Genomic DNA, 21,947 nt, shown 5'->3' on the forward strand with positions numbered 1-21,947 from the left:
AGCTCACTAATTATTTGATTGAGCCTAGCTGAGCTCAATTTCAAACTGAGCTTACATGTTTGTTTTGGTTGGTTCATAACCTCAAACAGAGCCAATATCGCCTTAAGCCCACATTAAGCTCGAACAAGCTCGGTTTGAGCTTGATTTCAGCTTGAATTATAGTTTAACCTGATTCTCTGTGTTCAAGTTATCCACTAATTAAATCCTTAATCACTAATCATAAATTCAAAAATAAACAAATAACTGATCAACTATATCATCACTTTATCAAGCATATATTAGACATACACTTCCATGCCTTGTCAAGCTGAGCTTTTATCAAGTTGGGTTTCTTTTAGGCTCTTCAAAAATAATTTTGAGCCTGAGGACCAGATTCAACCTCTGCTTAATTAACTTGGTGTGAGGGCCTGATTGAACTAATATTTGACCCTAACTGAATCTGCCAGAGTCAATTGATAAGCCCTAGTAGGGGCCCATAAGATGGTAGGCGATATCTATAATAAATGGATTTCATCCTACAGCTTCCAGGCACATACTTGTCTACCCAAAGTAGTATTTGAGTTTCTAGCATGTAGTCTTCAATGTCTGTAAAATATGGTTTACACAATAATACTTGAATATCAGAAAAAACAAATCATTAAGAAGATTGCATTGACAATTTTCTGTATGAACTATGAGGAGCAATTATTACCAACAAAAATCTGACTGCAAGTACAAGATATGTGCACTTTGGATATCCAAAGAATAATTTAAACTCAGCCAGTTACAGCACTCTACTTACCGACAAACTTAAATAAACAAACATAATGTTTTGAAATTGAGATGCTAATGGAACTATAGCAGTATGACTATACCAGAGATGGCCATAAACACAAGCCAGGCAGAACATTGACAAGTTGAATAGTTACAACACTGCCAAGGCTGTTAATCAGCAAAAAGCTTATGTACTTGCTGGAGCCAGCTAAATTATTTGGAACAACTAATTTGGTTAATAACTTAAGTTCATCAACTTGCTCCATGTTCAATGCATGCATATTTTGTTAACAAGAGCCCGGTAAACCAAAAAGACCACAGGAGGTTGAACCTGACCAGCTTATATCAGTTTCACACCTGGAAACTGATAGGCTAGCTTGGCTATAAACAGATAAATGAACAATGAGAAAAAAAGGAAGGCCAGGGGAAGCACATAAAATAACCTGCAGAAAGGTTATCTTGAGCATACCTCTCTCAGAAACTCCTTGAAACGCTCTGGATGGAAATCTTGCTCCATGAGTATCTTCACAGCAACATCCTGCAGTTTATATTTATTTTATAAATAACAAATTTCACAACTCCAACTTTATAAATGAGAATCATCCTAAACCATAAATCACCGGGTATTGATGAAAAACATTGCTTCTCAGTTTTAGGAGTACTATAGCTAAGTTCCGAAGTATGGATTGGCAAATCTGGATGCATTTCAGAGCTACAAGTCTTCCTTAACAACTAGATGTCAACCTAATGCGACTCCACCAATTCCATTAGGGCTTGGAGGTGGTATTGGTAATGGTTGGACACAAACATGGATCAACCCAGAGATAAGACATAACAAATGTCATGGAACCCTTTTGCATTTTCTTAAGCTAGGTCAGCTTGCTGGCTACTACTGGGCTACAGAAAAAGGGTAGGCCTTCCCCAACAGACCAATCATAGCAGTGGAGCCACGTCGAAATGAGAGTCAGCAAAACAGCACACACCCACCCCCCACCACCCAAAAAAAAAAAAAATCTGCATCCTGAAACATCACTTGATACCTTAATAGACATCTCCTGTGGATCCCCAATAAATGTTCTATCACCCACCACCCCCTCCCACCCCTAGGTACTCTATTGGCTCCCAAATTTATAGGTATTGCCTTATACATTAGTTTTACAACGACAGACACACACACACACACACACCCCCCCAGGTACTCTATTGGCTCCCAAAGTTATAGGTATTGCCCTATACATTAGTTTTACAACGACACACACACACACACACACACACCCTCCCACCCCTAGGTACTCTATTTGCTCCCAAAGTTATAGGTATTGCCCTATACATTAGTTTTACAACGATACACACACACACACCCTCCCACCCCTAGGTACTCTATTGGCTCCCAAAGTTATAGGTATTGCCCTATACATTAGTTTTACAACGACACACACACACACAGACACACACCCTCCCACCCCTAGGTACTCTATTGGCTCCCAAAGTTATAGGTATTGCCCTATACATTAGTTTTACAATGACACACACACACACATACACACACACCCTCCCACCCCTAGGTACTCTATTGGCTCCCAAAGTTATAGGTATTGCCTTATACATTAGTTTTACAACGACACACACACACACACGCACCCTCCCACCCCTAGGTACTCTATTGGCTCCCAAAGTTATAGGTATTGCCCTATACATTAGTTTTACAACGACACACACATACATGCACACACGCACATGCATATATATATATATATCTTTCTATTGAAGTCTCACTGATCTCTTTATCCATATACAGCACATCCTTCCTCTCCCATATCCCTTGACTTCAGACAAGATCTAGTCTTATCTCACTGTGATTCATTCCCTTGCACTCTTCCCTCTGGTTGTTAGATGTAAATCATACACCCACCATCGAATCTAGGGAAAGTTCAAAAAGAAAATCATGGAAAAAACTTAATTTGGTTAAACTAGTTAATTTACTAAGTTCTCTAGAATTAATAAAACTACAAAGTGAGAAGCATAACGTCGTCCTCAATCCAAAATCGCACCCAGAGTCAGAGCAACCACCCGTATACTCATAGAGAACTCTCCCCACAAGCACGAAAGACATCTCATCAAGATATCATAAAGCAAGCAGTAAAATAAATAATCCATTAAGTAAATCCAAAATTTAAATAACTAAAATCTAAACTTAATGTATTATAAAATTCCAATAGTATCCAATCATCTTATGTTAAAGTTAAATAAAACTCTAAAATAAAAAGGCAAGAACTTTGCTTCTAATCACTCTCCCAGAAAATCTCCGTGCCATCTTAGTTCTCAAAATCTATAAAAATAATAAGATATCGAGTAATAAGCTAAACGGTCCAGTAAACAATAAACACTTTAACTAGATTAATTAGACAATAAGAAAAATAATAATTTACTGAAACAAGCATGCGAAACACATCAATACAAAATCAAAACCAGATATGCAACATTATCTAGGCATCATAAATGTGAATCCAATCTTTCTCAAAATTCAATTTTCCTTTCATGAATCCCAATTTCTTTCAAAATATCAAATTCATTTCGTCGACCATAAGTTATGACCATATTTTTTCTATAGTAGGGTCATGGTACCACACATCTTCTAATGGTATAATCCTTCAAGATAAAATATATGCTAATGTTTAACCCTCATTGGCAAGATCCTCATGCCGCACCACTTTAGCAGCAAGCTACCCCTTGCGCAACGTAAATCCTATCAGATGTATGTCCTAGAAGCCAATTATTGGCTGACACATTTTTATTCTATGACACATATTTGTACTTAAACTATTGATTTAATCAATAAAGAGCATGTTTTCATTTTTTATTCAAGTGTTATATGTCCTTGAATCGTCTTTGGAATTGATGCTACGATACATATTCTCAAGTGTTCAGAATTAAAGACATGTATGATCGATTTCTAAATTGCTCCCGATCATAGGACAATCGTGGAGACGGTAATTCATCTAGATAAACCAGCGTACGGTTCGCTTTCTTCGAGAAAAATGAGTCTTTAATCTACAGTATAGAGACACTGAGCAAAAAGTGCAGGTAATTATTAGAGAACAACTTATACTGAGCGTAACCACATGAGAGATCATATGGATTTCTATTCGATCATCAGTGATTATCTCGATACTGTAGTCGTATGATTGGTCCTTTACCTGCAATGTCACAGTTGCTTACACTAAGACTGCTATAATTTGACTACACATAAATATTAACTCGATCATGAGTTTTTATAGTGGATGTTGGCTTCAGTTGCTTGAGCTATGCGAGCAACGTGTGCATTTATATGGGATCTATCGATCTTGATAAAAAATAGTCCTATGAAATTTGAGAAACTGAGTCCACAAGTCTATGGCCATAGCAGTGTGACTAATGAAAAAAATTTTCATTTGAAATCACTATTGCACTTGAATTGATCAGATCTATCATATTACTGATGATGAGATTTGACGATTTATCCATGACCTGCTATGTAGTCGGGACTCACGATAAAAGAACTGTATCATACATTAACTATACCTAGAGATTCTATTTCAATTCTGCTGGATTGCCACTGCATATTGCTAGATATCACTAGTGTTGGAAAATGTGTCCTAAAGCCAATCATTTAGGTTGTAGATGATTGTGCTCCATACATGTATATGAATTATAAAATGATAATTATTATCTGGCAGATTCATCATAAGGAATACATCTTAAATAGAACTCATATGTTATGATGAAGTCCTTAGAGCTACTTCCAAAACGATAAAGGAGGATTTATCGTGTGGTTCTTAAATCCTGCTCACGATCAAATGATACAATTGTTACCAGGACGATAATTGTATCGAGTGTAGATCGTTGTGTGCCGTATTAATTAATTGTCCTCTTAATCAAAATGTGTGGTGGCATAGATATGACATACGGATGAAATGTAGGAGTACGTTTCACTGAGCGTGACCACCTCTGGAGCACTCTGCTGTCAAAAATTGCTCTAATGGGATGTGGGTATAAGTGTCTCTCTGATCTGAGACTGCCTCGGTGACTTGCAAGCAACTCACTGTACTTTAATATCGGACTATCCGAATTTTTAATTCGGTGACGAAAGATTTCTAAGTACAGTCAAGTACTTGTGAAGTCTAAGTACGAGTCAAGATGGGATTGACCACTCTAAGTAAAATTGGAGATGATGCATCACTGTGTTTCAATTCAACAAAACTCTGACCAATGTAGTCCTAGTGAGGAGTCACAAGATTTTTGAAGTTGATACATAATGTGGACTACTCTTTCTGGATTGATAGTTTAACCTTAAGTCGTCCTTGAACATCGAAAGTCAAAAAGATGAATTATATGGTAACTATATCCACGCAGGTTCTAAAATATTGCTGAGCATACATTCGGCCTATCTGGATGTCGGATCACCATTGCTAAATGGTTACATCGATTGATACGGAAATTATTCTTATGCTGTCGGCTTAGATTCGAACCTGTAGGATCACACACATAGAAATATTTGTCTGATCAAATGGCTGATCGATGATTATGAATCGTTGAAGGATTTAATTATCAATATGATTGATGATTAATCCAGTGCAAAGATTGCAATAAATTATTTACTAATTATTGGTAAATTAGAAGAACAATTAATTAATTTGATTATTATTGACTCAATTTGATTGAGCAATGGAGATTGGATCAAATCAATTAAATTGGATTCAATTAGATTGGCTTTGGATTGATTGGATGCATCTCTATTGGATAACAGGACTTATTCCAATTGATCTTAGGGATGAAAAGAATTTAATTTGAAATTTAGGTTTAATTGGATCAAACCTTATTGGTTGGATCAAGCCCTATTAATCAATAGCTTTCCTGATATCCATTAAGAATCTATCCCTGGATTGATAGGGTTCTTAATCTAACTAATATTCTAATTGAATTGGAGCCTAATTGTTTGCATAATTGGACTAAGACCTGATTAGTTTGTTAAACTAATTCCTTAGTTAGAATTAGGTCCAAGGATTAGTTAGAGTTGGAACAAGATTCATGAGCTCTATTTGGAATAAGACTTAACCAACTCAATACTACCCATCTATTTAAGATTCCTCACGCCTCCTCTCCTCTTAACCATGAGTATCCATGCCCCACACAAGGTGCCACGCCCTCTCCTCTCATTCGTGTAAGAAAAAAAGCCGTCCCCCTCTTTTGGTTGCCAAAAAGAAAGAAGGGGGCATCCAAGAGTTGGACACCCCATAACTCCACGCGTGAAGCTCCTTTTCTCCTCCCCTCTTTGAAGGGATTTTCAAGGCTTTTGCTGTTGGTTCTTAAGCATCAAAGAGAGGCTCCTCTACTGGTTTTACAGTAGAAAAATTGAAGAAAAATTCTCAACAAGAGAAAGAGAAGGAAGAAGAAAGGTCTTCTTTCTTGTGCGCAGCCTTGAAGAAGTTGTTCTCTCATATTTTTTTCCTTATTTTTGTCTAATATAAAAATCAGATTGGATCTGATTTTTAAATGAGAATTTAGAAAAAAATGCCAGAAAAATCTGATTGGGTGTTTGGGGTTTCCTAGGATTCTAGATTAAAGAGAAAAAAGAAGAAGAAAGGAGAATAATGGTTCTTTTCTTGGGTATCTCTTTTGGGTTCTTTTAGAGCTTACGATTTCATGTAATTTTCTGCATAAGAAATCAGATTAAATCTGACTTTCATCATGAAAAATTAGAGGAGAAAAGTTCTTTTTAAAGGCATGAAAGGAAGAGAGATTCTCTCTTGTGCGTAGAAGAATTGAGAAAAAAAGATTCTTCTCTTGATCTCTATCATAGAGATTTGATGCGTGGATTCAGAAAGAAAAAGAGAAGGTCTCTTTGTTCTTCATCTTCTTCATGTTCCTCTTAGATCAGCCAAAGCATGGTGTCTTCGCGAGCTAGCATTCTCAGAGAAATCGATCAGCACAAAAGCTTCGTTTGAATACTTGTAGAGACCAAACAAGTATGCGACTACTGAGCATCATGAAGAACCAACTACTATAAATTTCGGATGCAGTAATCTGCTACCCGCGCTCAGATATGGAGTTTTAAACTCAATTCATATTTAGATATGATCTAAATATACTTCAAATATGATTTGATTTGATATAGATGTGATCTATGTTTGCTGAATTTTAGATTTCAGATTTACATACATGCATATTAGTTCATGTCATAAATCCTGTATGATAGTTTTAGATTAGATCTATGCATGCATTGTAGATTAAATTGTTTAATATATGAATGTTTCGCTGCAAAATTTTAAAAATGCATGCATAAAACCACCACGCTTCCCTTCAATTGGTATCAGACCGAAGGTTCGTTATGACATGAACATATATGCATGTAAAGTTGAAATCTAGATTTAGTAATGCATGAGATGTATTATGATCTGATTTTAGATATGATCTAATGTAAAAATCAGATTTGATATAATTTAGATTAGATCTAAATTTTTGCATATATGATATATGAGTAGATTAGATGATTCAATTAACAAGTACTTGGATTGGGTTGATCACCAAGCCGTTCGATCATAGAAGCAAGAAGGGTTTAAAGATCCTCTCTTTCTATTCGATAAGGTGCTCTTATTGCGTGTAGGGATGCCATGTGATTTAATTCCATAAAGAAGAACGTGAAAAGAAGAATTTACATTTCTGTAAAACCCTAGATGATGAAACCCTAGAATTTGTTGTATGTGATACAAAGCATGAGTTGTATGAAAAGTAGAACATCTAATCTGTATGATTAAAATTGTTTTAATGATGAAAAATAAAATTTGAAATCATAAAATATTTAGATATAATTTAAAATTTGTTTATGATTGATTTTATTTCAGTTTATGCGAAAATTTTTAGATCTGAAACTATATAATACTTGTTGGCACGCCAACTAAGCCGACTCAGTTTTGAACTGAGTTGACTAGTCTCCTGATTTAGTCCGCTCAGTGTTGACTGGTCCGATCCAATTGTCTCAGGCCGAACAATAATAGTTACTGTTCATGATCAGTTAGTCGATCAAATATCAGACTAAATCGATCAATTGAAGTGAGCCAACTCAGTTCGAGATGAACCGACCTAGTTTTCAGAACAGAAAATTTTATATAAAAATGATGTAAAATTATTTTACAAAATTGAGATGGTTTTAATTAATAATCTTAACCCATGTTAATGCTATATTTAATTAAAAATTAAGAAATATATTTTAAATCTAGAATTGTGATTAAAGATCTAATAACATTGCATAAAATATAGAGCATGGGTTAGCTCAAATCAGGTCCTTTTTAATTGAGTTAGACCTAAGGTTAGAATCAAAGACCTAATGGACTAAAAAGAGTAGTTGATCAAATCTAACCAATAGTTGATTTAGATTAGGTCAAAGATACTCTAGACCAAACACAATAGTTGTAGAAGGTCGAGTCCGTGTCTTTGATTAAACCTAATGGACATTGATTGAGGCTCAATGGTTAAGTCCGAGTTATTGGACTAATTAGAACGCTGGGTGACTTGAGTTGACCCATGCGTTAGGATTAATCAATATGACTGATTTAGATGCCCTGGACCGACTTGTCTTTAGTCCTTCTCATGACTTGGTGAAGTCAGTGGAAGGATTTACGACTTGTCGATTGGACCAGCTAGTCTCTAATCCTTTACGTGACTTGGTGAAGTCAGTGAAAAAATTTATAACTTGCAGATCGACTGATTACTTTTAAAATAAATTAATCAAATCTTCTAAATTATTAAATTTATAAAATGAGTTAGTTATGGAGAAAACTAGATCATAGCCTCCAATTAAGATGCATGATAATGCATCCAATATTCTAAATAGGCATTGAAGGCATCACATGCCTAATGTCTATTGGGTATTAGAATTATCATTCATCATATGACCATTTTGTTGTGTCCTTCAGATCAATGGTCAGATTAGCCGAGCCACACTCGGACCTGAACATTGTTTGCTGGATGCACTTGATGTAATCAGGTTAATGGTTGGACCTAACTGAGTTTTTCAGTAGAGACGCCACACGCCTGCTAAAGAGATACCTGGGGCAAAATCTGATTGCTAAAAATTATTTAGAGAAACAATTAGTTATGAACCTACCCATGGATGCACTAGGAATGGCCGAGCCACACTCAGGCCCAAATGCAGTTTGTGTGGATTCTAGCACTCGCTAAGAAATTAAAGTAATTCCTCGAATTAGAGGTAGAGACTACCAATTCGTATAAAATAGTGAGAGAACTTTTACACTAAAATCTAAGTTTTTAAACTTAAAATAGTTCATATACTAATAGGTCAATTATTTTCTTTTCAAAAATGGCTAGAATATTATCGCTCTGTTCACTGTCTAACAGTGACAACATTATCGGATCTAACTTCGATAGGCAGTATCAGAAGTTAAGTATAGTTTTTGAGTTAATTGATCAAAAAGTCTAAGACTAACCATAATCAGACAGAATGCTTCTTTAAAAGAAGATGGATTATTTGAAGAGGAATGGTCCTCGATATTTTGGTTCCCTTGACCCAAACAGGCCCAAAAGAGAAATCAGCAAATGATTGCTAGTCAAGATAGTTATATGGTAACTCCTTGAAATTTCTCTATTGATAATACTACTACTTGGGTATAAGATACCGACAGTACAAGCCATGTTTGCAAATAGTTGCAAAAGACTTAAAAATAATAGAAGGTTTGAAAACGACTAGAGACTCCTGAATATAAGAGATAGAAGTCTGTTTCGGTCTTAACATTAGGAATCGTCGAGCTTGTTTTCAACTCTAATGATGTCATTTTAAGTGATTGTCACTATTGTCCAATCTTATTGATAGTGTCAATAAGAATGATTATTATGATATCATTGTGAATGATACTACAATAATGAGTGAAAAATTGAAAATGATATAAACTCAGTACCATAGCCTGTTAGTGCAAAGTATACATCTAACTAGCATCCTAGATTAGATAATGTCACTGAAGCCTACCTTTGACATAGTTGACTTAGTCACTTTTTATTGAAAAGGGTGAATGAGCCAGCAATGTTCTAAGATTGATACATATTGATGTATTGGCACTCATGAACACAAATGCCAGAGGGCTTACTATATTAAAATCTTTAACAACATATCTTCACATGGGTGCATCTTGCTTATGAAGCACAAGTTCGAATTGGTTGAAATATTCAAACGATTCCGTAATGAGGTAGAAAAACAAACTGCAAAGAGTATTAGAACTCATTGATTTGACCAATGAAGTGAATATCTTTACAGTAAGTTTTTGACATGTCTTGAAGAGAATTGGATTCTCTCTCAATGGATCTCTCCTGAGACATCACTATTTAAAAGGGTGTCTGAAAGGAGGAATCAAACTTTATTAGACATAGTTCGATCCACTATAAGGTTTGCTAGTTTGTCTGAAGTTATGTTTTAGAGACTACTTGATATATGCTTAAGAACGTTCCGAGCAAATTGATCATCAAATTTTCATATAAGATATGGACTTGGATAATTCGATACTCTCTTACCTTATGGTTTGGGGTATCAAGCTTATGTGAAATGTTCACAAACCGGTTAGCTTGGATCTTGATCTGATAAATATTATATTAGAGATATGTCTTCTACCTTTCTGATAAATATGAGATGTTCATGAATCTTAAGGCATTCTTTTTGAAAAAGTTCCTTGATGAAAGAACTGATGCCATTAAGAACAAGTTTGATGAAACTTGATAGGTAGAGGAACCGACTCTGAAACAAACCAACAGAATCAGAGTTGATTAGATCAAATCCGAAGCCCGATGTAAAGGCATCCTTGAGTAGATACAGTAGAGTATCGTATCAACCGAACAGATACTTCGGTTTCTAAATTCGAGATGGAGATTTGATCTCCCATACGGATGCTATACAGGGATCTAATTTTGAGAAATGGCTTGGAGCCATTAAATCTGAAATGAAATCCATAAAGATCGACAATGTATGGATATTCGTTGATTTACCTGACGGGATAAGACTCATAGGGTGTAAGTGAATTTTAGATGGATAAGAGACGCAGACAGAAAGATGAAGACCTATTAATTCTGTCAGGTTACCAATGATTTCATCAAAATTATAGTATTGACTATGACGAGACGTTTTTCTTGTGGCAATCCTCAAATCCGTTCAGATTGAATTAAACTTCTCGGAGTTGGAATATACATTTTGAACATATGGCTTCATTGAGAACGAAGCAAAATCCTCCATGTACAAATGGATTAATAGTTCTGTATTAATATTCTTTGTGTTATTTGGGATAAAATTCTCTCAATCAAAAATGACATCCCTACATTACGGGAAATAAAAGTTTGGTTGTCATCTCTGTTCTCCATAAAGATTTGAAAGGTCATGAGAACTATTCTTAAATATTTATGAAATACTAAAGACCAATGGCTCGTTTATAGAGAATCTAACTTAAAACCTGTGGAATATTGATTTCAGTTTTTAGTCGGATCGAAATGACAAAGTTATATCAGATTATGTTTTTATCCTAAAAAAGAAGCAACATGCTGAAAAGATTCCGTGCAGTATTCAATAGCCAGTTTCATTTGCGATACAAAGTTCTTTGCGGCATTTGATGCTGGTAAAAAAGTTGTTTAGTTATGGAAGTTCATGCAAGCTTGGAGTGGCATCCTTCGTTGATGGTCCAGTCCTTCTGTATTGACAGCAGTACTGGAGCCATAGCTCAAGCTGAAGAACTGATGTTCCATCTGAGAATTAAATACTCTGCATTGCAATTACCTTATTTGAAAAGATTGAGGTAAAGTCGACCTTAGGAAGATCGACTGAAAGGAGAACTTGACCAATCCATTGACTAGAGCAATCGATCTAAGGAGTTCGATGATCACAAATGGAAGATGGATATTTGATACCGATCTGATTGGCTTTAATCCAAATGAGAGTTGTTAAGAAATATGTCCTAAGACCAATCATCTAGGTTGTAGATGATTGTGCTCTATACATATATATGAATTATAAAATGATAAATATTATTTGGCAGATTCATCATAAGGAATACATTTTCCTAAATAGAACTCATATGTTATGATGAAGTCTTTAGAGCTACTTTCAAAACGATAAAGGAGGATTTATCGTGTGGTTCTTAAATCTTGCTCGCGATCAAATAATACAATTGTTACCAAGATGATAATTGTATCGAGTATAGGTCATTATGTACCATATTAGTTGGTTGTCCTCTTAACCAAAGCGTGTGATGACACGAGTATGGCATACGAGTGAAATATAGGAGTACGTTTCACTAAGCGTGACCACCTCCGAAGCACTCTGCTGTCAAGGGTTGCTCTAATGAGATATGGGTATGTGTCCCTCTGACCTGAGACTGTCTCGATGACTTGCAAGCAACTCACTGTATTTTGATGTCGGACTATCGAAATTTCTAATTCGATGATGGAAAGTTTTTGGATACAGTCAAGTACTTGTGAAGTCTGAGTGCGAGTCAAGATAGGATTGATCGCTCCAAATAAAATTAAAGATGATGCATCACTGTATTTCAATTCAGCAAAACTCTGACTATAGTCCTAGTGAGGAGACAGAATTTTGAGATTGAGACACAATATGGACCACTCTTTCTGAGTTGACAGTTTAACCCTAAGTCGTCCTTGAGCATCGAGAGTCAAAAGAATGAATTATACGATAACTATATCCACGAAGGTTCTAGAATGTTGCTAGGCATACATTCTAGAAGAGAGGTGGGCGACATCTCTCCTTGGTGTCAAAGGTTGGCGCCAAGTTGTTAGTTTCTTCTTCTTCCCAAGTTTGTTGGAAGTTTGTTACAACCACTTCTTGGTTGTTGTTTTTCTTAATTAATTGAGGGATCAAGAAAGGTACTTGACTTCTTCAAGAATCAAAAAAAAAAAATCAAAAAAAAGATTCAAGGGTTGATCTCTATCTAGGCTTGGTTCAAGCCTATTTAGGCTTTGAGTTCAAGTGAGTTGTATCAAGAGGAGCTTATCCAGATCGGCCCTGTGGATATCCGTAGAGGCAGAACGCTTGTGCTGCTGATTCAGAACCTGCTCAACCCCAGATCCAAGGATTGAATTGGATTCAACTCCAGTTACAGGTTTGAGGTAAAAGGGAAAGCAATTCAAGTATGTGAATTGATTACAGGCTTTCATTTATTCATCCTAAAATTAATTTATGTTAAGTTCAGCATACGAACTAGATCTATAGGTGCTTTCATATGATGAATGCATGCTTAGATTAAAAGTATTTTAATCTAATTTTTTCATTACGTTTTTGGATTTAGAAAAATTTTTGAAATCCACGTATACTGGCACCTGTAGAAAATCCAACAGTGGTATCAGAGCCACATGTTCATATATATGAAAGTAGCATGAAAGTTTTGAAAATTATTTTCAAAATTCTAATTTTAGTTTATACATGAGATGTATATGTTTATGTTATGATCTGAAAAGTGTTTTAGATCTGAATTTTATTCATATATGCGATATATAAAAGCATGCATAGGTTAGAAATTAAATTTCTACGATCTGAATTTTTCGTATATACAATACATGATGGTATGTTTAGATCTAAATTTGATTTTTGAAAAATCTAAAATTTTTCATGTATATGATATATGATTGCATGCATGTTCTGAAAGTATTTCGAGAATCAAAAATTTACTTTTTATGTAATGAATTTAGATCTTAAATTTGTTTCCATGACCTGAAATTAGTGAGTGCATGAATTGTTGGGCATGGATAGTTTTGCATTAGGTCAAGGAATTACATCTTAGGTTAAAATTAGATTATATTGGGTTGAAATCGATGTAGCTATTGATCAAACCGAGTCAAATGTTGATTTGGATTAGATCAATTGGGCTTATAATTCTACAAGTGTGGTAGATTGAATTGATTAAACCCCATATGTAGAATTGAATCAATCTAAAGACCTAATCTAATTTTATGGCTTGAATCCGATTCACCTAAGTTGACTAATTGAAACTAATAAGCCATTTGGTGTCTAAAGCAAGTCTCAATCGATAATTTTTAATTGGAAGGCTACTCACCTAGACAATTTTGCCTACGGTGAGTTAATGGTATACCCTCCTACCGATCTCACTTACCTGGCCAATTGGATGATTAGGTTCATTAGCTGCTAAGACGTTTTAGTTTAACCCATGCCAATTAGATCGGTCATGTGATGACTGATTAGATGAGACCTAATCTAAACCTCCCTAATTAATATTAAACCTTATGATCTTCCACCATTGTAGAAATGCGGGCGTGGTACTGACGTGGACTATTCTCGGCTGGATACAGTAGTTCAATTGCATCGAAAACACGTAACCACTCTATTAGCAAAGAGTTGCTCCAAGATGAAGATAGGATTGGGCCCAATATATGTTGTCTGAGGGACTCAATGACGGCTTCACACCTGCTTGTGAATGGTGGATCAAACTTAACTAAGAAGTGGGGCAATATGTGTTATCTGAGCTCTCATAACTTAAAAATCAAGTCGCTGTAATATGCTTAGAGAAGCATCTAGACAAAGAGTTGCCTACACATCGATGTGCGTTTCACCAATAACTATTAGGTAAGATGCACGGCATCGGTAAGACCGCAGCACCCACTAGAAATCTTGTATTGATTGGGTCGGATTTTCGCTTTCCACCTAGAGTGTTAGAATCCGAAAAAAATAATGGGAAGCTATTTACATCTAAAAATCTCTAGAGCAAGTACAAATTTTAAGTACAAATGTCTAACTAAAATCTCTACTCTCGCAGATAAACAATGTCGGCCTCTGACCCACTAGCTCGAATCTTTGAAACCAACTGACTGACCGGTACAAATTATAAAGACTGGCTCAGAAACCTCAGGATAGTCCTGACATCCGAAAAGATTGGGTATGTACTTGACCAGGATGCCCCAACCCGTCCTACGACAGAGCAAAGTGCTGCTCTGGACAAATGGACGGATGATGACCTTAGGGTGAAGTGCTATGTTCTGACTTTCATGTCAAACGAGCTACAGATTCAGCATAAGCACATGCCCACTGCCCGTGCCATGATCACTCACCTGCAAGAGTTGTACGATGAGCAGAACCGGACCGCACGCTTCGAATTTTCCAAACGATTGTTCATATGAAGATGCGCGACGAACAGTCAGTCCACGATCATTGTATGACAATGATCAAGGATTTAAAGGAGCTTGAGAAGATCGAGCTTAATATGCAGAGAGAATTAAAGGTCGATTTGATCCTCTAATCCCTGATGAGTTCGTTTAGACAACTTATCATAAACTATCATATGAATAAATTGGACTGCAACTTACCCGAGTTGGTCAATATATTGGTCACTGCTGAGGATACCTTGAAAAATTCAAGGGATTCTGTTTTTGTTGTTGAGCGGGCACCTTCCAAAAGAAAGTCTCAAAAAAAGAAAAAGAATAAGCCTGTAAAGAAGCAGAAGAAGGAAAGCAAGCCTAAAAAGAACACTCCGAAAAAAACTGTAGAGAAAGAAAAGTGTTTCCACTGCAACTCCGACAGCCACTAGAGGAGAAACTGTCCGTCTTACCTGGAGAGCCCGAAAATGAAAAAGGATGATCAACCTTCTGAAGGTAAGCTAATAATAGAATCTAATCTAACGGTTTCTTCTACTTCAAGTTGGATATTAAACTGATTTTAGTGCTCATATATGTACTTCAATGCAGGATCTAGTAAGAAGTAGGAGGTTGAGGGAAGATAACATGATCCTTCGGATCGGCAATGAAGCAAAAATTGCTGCAGAAGCTGTTGGAACCTATTCTCTTCGATTACCATTAGGCTTTAGATTAGATTTAAAAGACTGTTATTTTATTCCTGTAGCTAGCCAAAATTTGATTTCGATCTCTTTACTAGCACAGGATGGATTTGTTTTTCAATTTAGTAAAGACTTTTTTCCGTTTATTTATGAAATAAATTAGTTGTATCTAATCTTTTGAATGACAGTCTTTATCACTTGCATGTTGATGCTAATATAAACTTAAATGAGCAAATAGTGAATGCCGTAGGCCAAAAGAGACTCAGAGATGAGTTTAACCATAAATACTTGGGGCACCATAGGCTTGGTCATATTGAAGAGGACAAGATAAACAGACTGGAAAAGGATAGGATCCTTGACTTAGTTAAATCTGAATCGATTCTGACCTGTGAATCATGTCTTCGAGGAAAAATGGTTAGGTTACCCTTTATGGGATACGGGGAAAGGGCCACTGAGTTACTAGCCCTAGTACACACCGATGTGTGTGGCCCATTTGATGTGCAGGTCAGAAATGATTATAGCTACTTCATTATCTTTACTGATGATCTGTCATCATATGGATATGTATTTCTTATGAAACACAAGTCTGAAACCTTTGAAAGGTCGAGAGAAAATAGACGAGGTAGAGAAGCAAACAGGTAACCCATCAAAATCCTACGATCCGATCGAGGGAAATACCTAAGTGCTGAATTTCTGAAATATCTTAAGAAAAATGAGTCTCTTAATAGACTCCTTCCGATATACCTCAACTCAACAGGGTATCCGAAAGGAGAAATAAGACCCTATTGTATATGATCCGATCCATGATGAGCTTCACTGATTTATCCATATATCTTTGGGGATATGCCTTACCGCGATGCATATTTTAAATAGGATTCCTTCTAAGTCTGTTCCTACCACACCATATAAGATATTGCATGGTAAGAAGTCGAGTCTGAGTTACCTTAAGACTTGAAGATATCCAGCCTATGTTAAAAAACAGAAAGCTGACAAGTTAGATCAGTTGTAGCTCGATTTATAGGATATCCCAAGGAATCCATTGGGTAACTATTTTAACTTTCCACATGACCATAATGTGATTGTGAGTCGCAATGCCACATTCATAGAAAAATAATTTATCCAAGATGGTGGTAGTGGGAGGTTAATTGAGCTTGACGAGAATATCTCTGAAGAGTGACGAGCTATAGATCCTCAAAAATCCGCCAATGATGAGTCAGTAATTAATGTTCCATTTTCACCTCGTAGATCAGGTAGAATCTCCTATCCTCTTGAAAGATACATAGGTATACTAAAAGAGGATGTAGAGGAAGCATTCTTTATGGGAGATGGGGGTCATGGTGATGATCCTAGTACTTTCGACGAAGCAATATCTGACATCGATTTCAATAAATGGTTAGATGCAATGAAGTCAGAAATTAACTCAATGCACTCAAACCACATATAGTCCTTAATGGATCTACTGGAGGGAATTGTTTTCATTGGATGTAAATGGATCTATAAAAGAAAAATAGGTGCTGATGGTAAGGTAGAGACCTATAAAGCAAGACTGGTGGCAAAGGGTTATAGTCAGTGCGAAGGTATTGACTATCATTATACTTTTTCACCTGTAGCCATGCTGAAATCCATCCGCATATTACTTGCTGTTGCAGCTTACTATGATTATAAAATCTAGTAGATGGATGTGAAAACTGCTTTTCTGAATAGATATCTTAAGGAAGATATCTATATGGAGCAGCCTCTGGGTTTCACGTCCTGTGATAGTGATCACCAAATCTACAAGCTGCAAAGATCCATCTATACACTAAAGCAGGCTTCTCGGTGCTGGAATCTTCGTTTCAATGATGCGATCAAATCGTTTGGTTTTATAAAAAACGAAGAACCTTGTGCTTATAAAAGGGTCAGCGGGAGTGCACTTATCTTCCTCGTATTGTACGTCGATGACATCCTCCTTATTGAAAATGATATTCCCATGCTAACTTGGGTCAAAGCTTGATTGTCTAAGAAATTCTCCATGAAAGATCTTGGAGAAGCGTCCTATATCTTTGTAATAAAGATCTATAAAGATAGATCTAGAAGGATGCTTGGCCTGTCACAAAAGCTGTACATAGAAAAGATGCTAAAGTGGTTCCGCATGAAAAACTCCAAAAGAAGTTTGCTATCCCTTAGGTATGGCATTCGATTCTCCAAAACGATGTGTCCCAACACTTCTGAGGAGATCGAGCGCATGAGTAGGATTCCTTATGCTTCGATGATTGGGAACCTCATGTACGTCATGCTATATACTCGATCTGATATTGCTCTTGCTGTGAGTGTCACGAGCAGGTGTCAATCGAATCCAAACGAGAAGCACTGGATAGCTGTGAAGAATATCCTTAAGTACTTACGAAGGACTAAGAATTTGTTTTTAGTTTTTGGAGCACCTGAATTGCGGATTGAGAGTTATACAGATTCGAACTTCATGTCGGATCCTGATGATAAAAAATCTACATCAGGATATATATTCGTATGCAATGATGGTGCAGTCAGTTGGAAGTGTTCCAAGCAAAGCATCATCACAGATTCGACCATAGAGGCTGAGTATGTCGCCGCTTCGAATGCTATAAAAGAAGGCTTCTGGTTCAAAAAGTTTGCCGCGAAACTTGGTGTAACAACATCGGATGCCATACCACTATACTGCGATAACAATGGAGCCATAGTACTTGCTAAAGAGTTTCGATCTCATCAAAAATCAAAGCACATTGAACGGTGGTTCCATATCATACGCGACTACTTTGAAAAGTAATATGTCGAGGTGCGAAGAGTAGACTCCGCGAATAACATGACAGACCCACTGACAAAGCAGTTAAGCAAGCCTAAAATGGAAGCCCACCTTAAGAAGATGGGACTTAGATTAATAGTCAATTGGCTTTAATCCAAGTAGGAGATTGTTAGATGTATGTCCTAAAAGCCAATTGTTGACTAACATATTTTTGTTCTATGACGCATATTTGTACTTAAACTATTGATTTAATCAATAAAGGACAAGTTTTCATTTTTCATTCAAGTGTTATGTGTCCTTGAATCGTCCTTGAAATTGATGTTACGATATATATTCTCAAGTATTAAGAATTAGAGGCATGTATGATCGATTCCTAAATTGCTCCTGATTATAGGATAGTCATGAGGATGGTGATTCATCCAGATAAACCGATGCACGGTTCGCTTCCTTCGAGATAAATGAGTCTCTAGTCTATAATGTAGAGATACTGAGCAAAAAGTACGGATAATTGTTAGAGAACAATTTATACTGAGCATAACTATACGAGAGATCATATAGATTTCTATTCGATCGTCAGTAATTATCTCGATGCCGTAGTCGTGTGATTGGTCTTTTAACCTGCAGTATCACAGTTGCTCACAGTAAGACTGCTGTAGTTTGACTACACAAACATTAATTCGATTATGAGTTTTGTAGTGGATGTTGGCTTCAATTAATTGAGCCGTGCGAACGTGTACATTTGTATGGAATCTATCGATCTTGATAGAGAGTAGTCTTATAAGATTTGAGAAGCTGAGTCCATAAGTCTATTGCCATAGCAGTGTGATTGATGGAAAAGAGTTTTCATTTGGAATCACTATTAGACTTGAGCGGATCGAATCTATCAAATGATTGATAATGAGGTTTAACGATTTATCCATGACCTGTCATGTAGTCGAGAACTCACGATAAAGGAACTGTATCATACATTAACTACACCTAAAGGTTCTATTTCACTTCTACTGGATTGCCACTACACATTGCTAGATGTCACTGATGGATTGTGAAAACTCAATAAGATCGTTTTAGATCAATGATCCTTGTCGAGTTAGAGTGAAATTATTCTAACCCACTAAAAGAAGTTTCAGTGATATCTATGATAGAGATCATGATATGTTTCACTACTAGATAGAATTGAACCTATGAGATCACACATAAAGGAAGAAGACATGCATTGGTTAATAATTAGACTTATGAAGTACTAATTTATATGAATTTAGAAAAATCCTATTGGATTCATGTTAACCTTGCTAGCACCTTGATAAATCCAATTCTTCTTATAGTTGGTTTGCTTATATGATAAGCATTAACCAATTCCTACACTTGATTTGAACCTAATTGAATATGATTCAATGACCTCAAATGGTTTGATGCTTAATTTATGATTTGGATTAAATCAAGAAAGAATTTCTTGATTTTATTCATTAAGAACCCTTAAAGTGAATTTATGAAACCATATAGATTGGTTTGAGACTTTTTATTGGATCCCATATGATGGAACGCTTAGCATTGGCTATGAGTATGGATGAGTTTTGAATGGCACCTTATTTATTTGGTCCAAATATATTTAAGCTAGGACTTCTAATATGATTAGGAGGGATCCTAATTTGATTAGGACACTCTTATGTTGTCTATATAAAGGACTCTAGCCTTACTTCTCTCATAATCTCACTTCCTTCCTTGCCGCCCCCCTTACTGTGCCCATCGCCTCCCCTCCTCTTTCTCTCTCTAGCCCACGCCCTCTCTCTCTAGGCGTCCCCTTGTTGGAGCTAAAAGAGAGGTGGGTGACATCTCTCCTTGGTGTCAAGGGTTAGTGCCAAGTTGTTGGTTTCTTCTTCTTCTTCCTAAGTTTGTTAGGAGTTTGTTACAACCATTTTTTGATTGTTGTTCTTCTTGATTAATTGAGGGATCAAGAAAGATTCTTGGCTTCTTCAAGAATCAAGAAAGAAAGATCAAAAAAAGGGTTCAAGGATTGATCCCTATCCAGGCTTGATTCAAGCCTATTCAGGCTTTGAGTTCAAGTAAATTTATCAAGAGGAGCTTATCCAGATCGGTCCTGTAGATATCCGTAGAGGCAGAATGCTTATGCTGCTGATTCAGAACCTGCTCAACCCCAGATCCAGGGATTGAATTGGATTCAACCCCAGTTACAGGTTTGAGGTAAAAGAAAAAGCGATTCAGATATGTAAATTGATTACACGGTTTCATTTATTAATCTTAAAATCAGTTTATGTTAATTTCAACATATGAACTAGATCTATAGGTGCTTTCATATGATGAATGCATGCTTAAATTAAAAGTGTTTTAATCTGATTTTTTCACTGCATTTTTGGATTTAGAAAAATTTTTGAAATTTACATACACTAGCACGTGTAGAAAATCCAACAAATCCTTCAAGACTAATCAAGTGCCAACATACAACCCTCATTTGCAGCATACTTTACATAGTCAGGCTAAGAGTTCAATACCATCTCGAATCAAAACTCTTTTACGAAATGTTTCATATTTTAGATCGACTAAAATACATAAAACCATGCGGTACCGAAATCAATCAAGCAAACTCAAATTTTATCAATCATGTATTCCAAACTATAGCATACTTAATGATAAAATACTATGCATCAGTACATAAATCATAAATAACTCAACTTAGAAAATACCAATAATCTATTGATAAATCAAGAAAAAAAGTTACATCACTTATCTCACAAGTACACTAATATATTCAAATAATTCTGAAAATTCTTTATCAAAATCCTTAATTTATAGGCCATGTCATCGTATCCCCTCGCTGGATATCTTTTTGTCTAGATAATTTTACCCCTACGTAGATTCAACTCTAACAATTAGAGAGAAAAACGATGGAAAATCATAAAAATGATGGAAAGGTACGAGGAAAAAGTGAAGTAATAGGGGTTGGCCCAAGAATGATAACCGACAACTCTGGTTGGTTCGATCAAGATAATTTCAACTGATCGAGTTTGGAAGAGGATATAGATGGCTCAATAGAATCAGGGGTGACCTTATAATGGTGTCCAACAATAGCCAGTGTAGAGACGGGCACACTGCTTGATGGCCATGGGTCAAGATCTTCACCAAGATCAATCAAAGTCACTAAGAAAAGGCCCTTCTCTTAGATCCAACAAAACCCTAAAGATACAGTAGAGAGAGGAACCATGTAGTAGAGAAGAAAGAGAAAAGAGAGCAAAATCTCTCTCTTTAATAGAAAAGGGGAATCTCGTGGGTGGTGACCGTCGGCAGGACCGATAGCCACTGTGAGCAACTGTCAACGATAGCAGATTGTCGGCGATGAGAAAACCAGCCGGACAAGGGTCCATTCGAATAGAAATTTTGATCTCAAAGCCAAAGAAATCCAATGGCAACCAATGGCTGGGGCTCCAACTATGGCTACAAGCCATAGAAAGAGATCGGACAAAAGCCTCAGAGACAAGCTTTAGCAATCTGGAAGAAAAAGAAGAAATCCTAGCAATGTCAAACTCCTTGGAGTCGGAAAAGGATATGACTCCCATCAGGACTCCGGCCCTCCTTAAGCATGTGTAGTTCAACATGCC

At 36.3% G+C, this 21,947-nt stretch overlaps 1 protein-coding gene across 3 annotated transcripts in view; it reads right to left on the reverse strand.

Moving 5' to 3' along the window:
- The window catches only part of LOC105034770 (serine/threonine-protein kinase CTR1), an 87,764-nt gene that overhangs the window by 41,748 nt on the left and 24,069 nt on the right, over positions 1-21,947 (reverse strand). For all 3 annotated transcript variants that reach the window (XM_029261716.2, XM_029261715.2, XM_029261717.2), the window contains exon 8: positions 1,223-1,291. In XM_029261716.2, the coding sequence (XP_029117549.1) occupies positions 1,223-1,291 (69 nt within the window). The remainder of the gene's footprint in view (positions 1-1,222; positions 1,292-21,947) is intronic.

Source organism: Elaeis guineensis, chromosome 8 (assembly GCF_000442705.2).
Source record: "Elaeis guineensis isolate ETL-2024a chromosome 8, EG11, whole genome shotgun sequence".
Taxonomy (NCBI): domain Eukaryota; kingdom Viridiplantae; phylum Streptophyta; class Magnoliopsida; order Arecales; family Arecaceae; genus Elaeis; species Elaeis guineensis.